Genomic DNA, 7112 nt, shown 5'->3' on the forward strand with positions numbered 1-7112 from the left:
GTAGGTGGGGGGGTGGGGGGTGGGGGAGAGAGCAGCATGGCTGAGTAGAAGTCAGCCTGCTCTCCCCGCATGGCCTCACTCGCCCGTCCTCTCCCAGCGACCTCTGTCCCGGCCTCTGTCCCTCCTTCTCCACTAGAAGGGGGAACTGAGGTAGGGCTTGAACTGAGCCCTCAAGTGCTGATGAAATATTTAATTCTCATGAACAAGACAGTCACCAGAACATTTTTTGTAGCAGCAGAATATTGTCAGCTGTCTAAAGGTCCAAGAGTCTGGGAGAGACCAAAGGAATGCATCAGGAGAACATACAGCACTTAAATTGAATAGATGAGACATCGCAGAATAGCCTCTGGATGCACTATTAAACTTAAGAACAAAAAAGAAAAAGAAGAACAAAATGCGGACCGCAGCAAACGTGTGTATGCTGTGCTGGTTTCCAAATGCATGAAGACAAAAGGGTGCCGTGGCATATCTGCTGGGAGTGGGTGCCAGAGGTGGCAGGTGAGGTCTCCTACAAACACACTTCTCACTTTAAGTACATTTTTGTGTGCTGGTCCTAGGGCTTAGCCTCCAGACCTGGACGCTGTCTCTGAGCTTCTTTGTGCTCAAGGCTAGCACTCTACCACTTGAGCCACAGCACCACTGCCAGTTTTGGGGTAGTTAATTGGAGATAAGAGTCTCACAGGGACTTTTCTGCCCCAGCTGGCTTTGAATCATGATCCTCAGATCTCCGCACCTTATGGGGCACCAGTGCCTGGTGCTTTTTACAGACTTTAAGGGCCAAGCACTGAATAAGATTTGAAATACATCACAGGAACCAGATGTCTCTCTCTCCAGGACAGTGGACAGAAGGGCCCCGTTCACAGTAAGCTATAGCCACTGGGCTGACAGGCAGCACAGCACACTCAGATAATAAAGCAGGATGAAGTCACCTCGGGGTCTGTGAGGGACGTCCCAGGGGTCAGTGCGGGGCCTGTGAGGGACGTCCCACGGGGTCACATGGGGCCTGTGAGGGACGTCCCACGGGGTCAGTGCGGGGCCCGTGAGGGACGTTGCACAGGCATCTTGTGACATGGCCTTGCCTGCCCTCTGCCTTCTGGAAAATGGCTGGAGTGGCAGAGTGGTGTCACCCAGTGCTTGGGGGAGCCCTGCGGCAGCTCAGGTTTCTTAGGGTGGGGCTGTGTCTCAGGAGACACCAGTCTTCTCCAGCACCTGGAGGCTGCAGTGGACCACCGTGCGAGGCCCAAGTGGGGAATGATCTCAAACCTCCCAGGCCTCCCCACAGGGAGACAGAAGCCAGCACTCATTTCCACACCACTGCCAGCGGCTCCGCCCTACACTGACCTGGCCCCTACCTCTGCTTCAGTCAGACCTCACCTTGCTCGGCCAAGCCCTGGAGTCTGCAGACGTGGGCATGGGGGGCAGAGCCATGTGGCGGTCCTGCCCTCCCTGGCCCGTGTGGCTTGCAGGGCCGCCCCTCCCGCTCCTCTGGCCCCTCCCGCCCACCAGCACAGTTCCCCGGGGCTTCCGGGGGCTTCCGGGAGGCATTCCCAGATGGAAGCCTTGCAGGGCTCCATTCACAGCAGGGTTCCGTTGGTCTGAGCAGCATTGTCACAAACAGGCAAGAACAACTCCGTGGCCCCACAGTGAGTGTTTTGAACAAGCTTAGCATTGAGACTAGTTGTTAGGATTTGTTACATGCTTTTTTAAAACATTGATTCATCACCTAATGAAGAGCAAGATTCCATATCAGACTATACACCTTGTGTCACTGGTCCTTCCTGCGTCCGCAGTGTCCCTTCTAGCTGAACGAGGCCCGTGTCCGCTCCCTTCCCACGGCCTGGCCCACCAGAAGTCTCAGCTCGCGCTGTCCCTGTCAGGTGTGCAATAGCACGTGAGCCCTCACTAGGACTGCAAGGACTGCAAGTAGAAAGCACCGTGGACCCAGGTTGTTTTCACAGGGAAGGTGGGCTGAGTCAGCTCTGCCTCTTCCCCAGGGCTGGGAGGCTGGCACCAAACACTTTTTTCAAGTCAAACAGTAGAGTAAATCAGATAAAAATATTTTTTCTATAAAACTAAAATGGAAAGTAAGAACCATCAATGTAAGTGTCATCCAAGAAGACTTTTGAGACTGCAAATAAACCAAGTAAGTTTTCCCATTTGCACCAAACAGGGGTGGGGGCATCCTACAGTCTAGATCTGAGATAACAAGGAAGCATCCTACAGTCTAGATCTGAGATAACAAGGAAGCATCCTACAGTCTAGATCTGAGATAACAAGGAAGCATCCTACAGTCTAGATCAGAGAGAACAGGGCATCCTACAGTCTAGACTGAGTCACTCAGCTATCACTTGTACCCAAGCAAGCAAGCAGTATTCTCCAGCTCTGCCTGGGGTACAGCAGCCCAGGCACCTGCCGGTGTCCACACACAGATGTGAGCATTCTCCACGTGCTGGCGTGCTGTAGTGTACACACACCGGAGAGCCACCGCCAGCCCCAGGCCAGCACTGGACACAGAGTGCCTGGCTCCTTTTTTTTTTTTTAAAGTACTGTTTTCAAACTTTAAAAAATTAAGTATTTTACATAAAGCTTTCTTCCTGCTAAGTCCTATAAAAATCGGGAGCTGGGCATTTTGTAACCGGCATCTCCTTGGGGAGCAGCTGGCTGGGGTGAGGCTGCTCTTCCCAGGACCCCAGGCTCATGGCTCCAACGGCCTGTCTTCCCAGTCCAGCGGTCCTGAGCTCTGGATTCTCCCTGAGGCTGTGACCATCAAGGCCAGCCTGCGTTCTTCATAGAGCCTGCCTTCCGGCAGGTGCTACAAAGCTGAGCTCCTGGACACATATTCTCTGGACAGAGTTCCGCAAAACAAGTTGGAGGGTGTGGCCTTGAGACCTGTGTGTGTGTGTGTGTGTGTGTGTGTGTGTGTGTGTGTGTCTGTCTGTCTGTCTGTCTGTCTCAGGATCACAGGTATTGAAGGCTAGAAAGAGTCCTGGGACCAGATTAGGAAATGGAACTTTAGGGGACAGGAAAGGCAAAGGCGCTGCTCTGTCCAGCCTCAGAGCCACAGGCTGCCTGTGGCTACAGATCTCTGAAATGTGGTCTCAATGGGGCTCAATGCTCACTAGAAATATTCTAGGTTCTAAGACAGCATAAAATAATTTAAAGTAATAATTTTATATTGAACGAAAGTCAAAATGATAAAGAATTAGATACATTTGGGTAAATGTAAAATTAAAACCAACATTACGTGCCTCTCTTTTACTTCATGTGGCTACTAGAAAAACTTAAATCAGTTGTATGGCTCATCTTGAGTTCTATTGGAAAGACCAGTCTAGAACCAAGACCAGATTCTGAGGTCTGCTGGAGGCCTGTGGGCTGTTTTAACAGAACCTTACTTTGATTTTACTTTCTTTCTTGAAGAAGATAAAATTGTGGCATAGATCATAGAAAAAGAAAGCACACGGCCAGGCTCCTGTGGCTCACACTTATAACGCCAGCTGAGATCTGAGGATTGCGGTTCAAGGCTAGCCTGGGCAGGAAAGTCTGTGAGACTCTTATCTTCCATACACTATTCAGAACTGGCTGGAAGTGGTACTGTGGCACAAGTGGTAGAGCCTCACTTTAAGCACAAAGAGACTCAGCGAAACACCTTGGCCCTGAGTTCAAGCCCTAGGGCTGGCAAAAAAGAAAGCACAAGGATAAAAGTTGTCGTTACTTTTGATGAGTGGGTGCTGCCCCAAAGCCCTTCTGTGGTGTAAACATGTGGGAGGCCCAGTCAGTCTCTTTCTGACCAGCCGAGGACAGAGTGGACAGACAGGTTCACAGCGTTTACAACAGGTCTGTCTTCAAGAAAATAAAAGTATTATTTCAGGGTTCATAAGGTTTTGGGGTGAGTTTCTATCATTACTAAATGGACTAAAGTCACTGTAATAAGCATGGCCAAGATTTAAAATGGAGGAATTCAAACAAATGCTCAATTCTTGAAAAATTAGAGCTGACTTTGAAAACGTAATTGTGACTGTTATCAAGCCAGGGAAACCGTTGCTGTTAGAGACCGAGGCTTTCTTTTGCAAGGTTTGCACGATGCCCTCCCTGGCACACTGCTAGGTGAGGTTTGCTCGCAGTGTGCTAACGCTGGGAAAGGCAGACCCGACCCGTCGGTACCCGCCCACAGTCAGGAGAGGGGGCTGTGCGAAGTCTGCCTTTCCCAAATGAGCAGATGAGCCCGTCCAGGACCTACCTCTGTGGCTTTTGGGTTGAGTGCTTAGAAGCTCTGCACATTTTGTTTCTTCCTCCTGTATTTCCAGATGAAACCGGCATTCTGGATGGATGCTGTTCACCTGTTCAAGGTTGAAAGAAATAGAAGCATCTAAATTGTGCAAGAGGCAAGTCAAGCAAAAATCAACATGATTCTAAACTGCTTTCAAAACAACACTCATGTGAAAGTGATCAGTCACGTGGCTGTGAAGGCCTAGCAAATGCTTCCAGGAGCACTAACGAGGTCACACGCCAGGTGACAGGAGCTGGCAGGGGATTTGTCTTTAGCTCAAGTATGGTGGGGACATTCCAGTGGCAAGTAACCCCGGTGTGCAAGATTGATCCTGTGAGAGGTCATCATGGCAGATGACCTAAAGTGATGTCTCTATGAATTGAAGGACTCCATACTACTGTGTCAGATAGAGATGGTGTACCTGTTACCAAACTGGCCGATGACAATGCTTGCTGAGATGCCTTGCGATCCGGCTTCTTATCTACTTTTGCACTTGCAATAGACCAAGGGAGCAAACTTGGACTTTCAAAGAATAAAAGCATCATCTGTTACTTTAACACCTGCCAAGTGGTTCAATTCAATCCTTTAGCTCTCCTGGTGAGTTTTATAGCCAGTAGCAATGCCAACACAGCACTAATTGTCAGCCTAGAAAAGGAACTTGCTCCATTGTTTGAAGAAGTGATCAAAGTAGTGGTTTTGATGTATACCTCATCTTGTTACAACAACACAAGTCGATCCAGCGATCTTTAGGCCACAATGCTTTTCTCTGTATGTAAGTATGCAAGTAAGAATGGGCCCCTCTTCCACCCTAGAGATGCAGCCTGTAGGTGTAGTTGATAGGCAGACCAGGCATAGAATAGGCACAAGCTGACATGGTTCAGCCGACGGCTCTGCGGCCACCACACGTGCCTGGGGTCCTGTGAAGTGGATCAGAATCAAAATGCTGTGTTGCTCACTTGAGCCTCTGAGTGTTCTCTGGGTAGAGGACTCGTGGGGGGTAAGGGCACAGCAGACCCTCTTCCTGTAACAATGAGGACATATTTTTCCTTCCATTGTGTTTTATTTCTTTGTACTGAGAGCGAGGAAGATAAAATGGCTTAGTAAATGTAATAAAATCAGTACAATCACTACATTATGTATTATGTTGTGGTGTACACACACACACACACACACACACACACACACATAATAAGTTCAGCGGGTGCTTCTCTTTAATGAAAAGGAAAATTATAGCTTATTCTTTTCTTCCTACTCTGCTCTCTATAACCAATCAGCATTTTGTCAATTGTTCTTTACAGAATTTAAATATGATTTTTTTACTGAATCCTGCTTCCAGTATCAGTATGACTATAAATGTGATAGCTTTAGCCATTTTTTCATATGAGTATAAATAAAATAGTATTTAAAAAAATAAAAAAGTGATCACTTTCATTTTCTTTGCCCCATGTGTTAGGAAATGGAAAGACTTGGGAAAAAATTATATTAAGTGAAGTAAGCCAGGCCCAAAGAAACATAGGTCCCATGGTTTCCCTTATTTGCAATTACTAGTACATGTTTGAATCAACCAGAAACGGTCAGATAAGTTGATGTTAAGTGAAGTGAACCCTAAGATAAGGACTCAAGTGGTTTTTCATTCTTGTGATTGTTTCTAACATATTTATAAGATGATTTCTTTGTTGCTTTGTATGTCTCTCCCCCACGGTATAACCCCTGCTTTCACTGCATTTGATGTTGGTATAATTTGGGGAGGCAAGGGGAAAAAACAAATCGTCGAAATAGGGATACAGGTGGACCCATTGCAACAATGAGATGTACAAGTTGTTATGTCGAAAACAAACTTTACAGCTTTGGCAGGTGGGGTTGCGGGGGTGGGGGGAGTGTAGTCCTGGAGATGGGAGGGCAGGGATGGTAAAGGAAAAACAAAGGAGGAAGCAACAATGTTTGATAAGAAATGTATTCATTACCTTGCTCATGTAATTGTAACCCCTCTGTGTGGTATTTTCTCAATAAAAAAACTAATAAAAAAAAAACCTTTCAACTTGGAAAAAGGTTTTTTTTAATGAAACAAAATCAAATAAAGTTTTTTTGATTCTGAGCAGGAAAGTTAACACACAACATTGTTGTTAGTATTAATTTAAGGTCAATGGAGCTCTTTTAACGAACCCATAATGACTCATTATTCAAGGCCATCCTCTTCATAGCCTTTGATTTGATTCAAGTAAGCGCATGTTTATTCTTAAGGACGGTGTGCTATACACAGAGCCTCGTCTGAGGACCATCTGTGTTCACTGTGGTTGTAAGAGGCTAATGACATTTTTAAAGGCTTCAGGACACAATGGAAACTTAACCCTTACAGACAAAATTGTCATCATTTTGACTCTAGCACTTGATGTAAAGGAGTTTTTCAAATAGATGAGAGGCATGGGAAAGGAGGGCAGAGGGGAGAGCCACAAGCGGTGGTTCCACAGCCATGGACAGTCTCTAGTCAGGACACACAGCCGGGTCACCGATGCTCTCCACCGGCCGGGCACCAGGCAGAGGCCCGCAGGCTTGCGCCTCAGCACCGTTCTCGACTCTGCTTCACAAACACTCACATGCTTTGCTTCTGTGCCTGTCTCAGACCTCAGCAAGAGGAAAAGGCCGTCGCTGTCCCCAGCTGCCACCTACATCCCTCCTCCTCCTCTCTCCTTCCTTTTTTCTCCCTCCTCCTGCTCCTCTTTCTTTTTCTCCCTGCATCTCATATTCCACACTTTCTCTCTGTATTTCTCTTTCTCTGTCTTGACCTTACTCTCTCCTCTCATTAAGACTTTACTTCTGGGGCTGGGAAGGTGGCTCAGTGGTAGAG

General features: G+C 47.4%; 1 protein-coding gene and 1 pseudogene across 1 annotated transcript in view; one reads left to right on the forward strand and one right to left on the reverse strand.

Annotated features, from left to right (window-relative positions):
- Nucleotides 1–4612, reverse strand: part of Vipr2 (vasoactive intestinal peptide receptor 2) — a 75027-nt gene extending 70415 nt beyond the window's left edge. The window contains exons 1-2 of the mRNA XM_013033637.1: nucleotides 4579–4612; nucleotides 4238–4366 (exon numbers count right to left, since the gene is read on the reverse strand). Coding sequence (XP_012889091.1) covers nucleotides 4238–4366; nucleotides 4579–4612 — 163 coding nt within the window. The remainder of the gene's footprint in view (nucleotides 1–4237; nucleotides 4367–4578) is intronic.
- Nucleotide 4613: 1 nt separating this feature from the next.
- LOC105998815 lies at nucleotides 4614–5017 on the forward strand (annotated as a pseudogene).
- Nucleotides 5018–7112: the final 2095 nt, after the last annotated feature.

The sequence above is a fragment of the Dipodomys ordii genome, unplaced genomic scaffold, assembly GCF_000151885.1.
Source record: "Dipodomys ordii isolate 6190 unplaced genomic scaffold, Dord_2.0 Scaffold173, whole genome shotgun sequence".
Classification (NCBI taxonomy): domain Eukaryota; kingdom Metazoa; phylum Chordata; class Mammalia; order Rodentia; family Heteromyidae; genus Dipodomys; species Dipodomys ordii.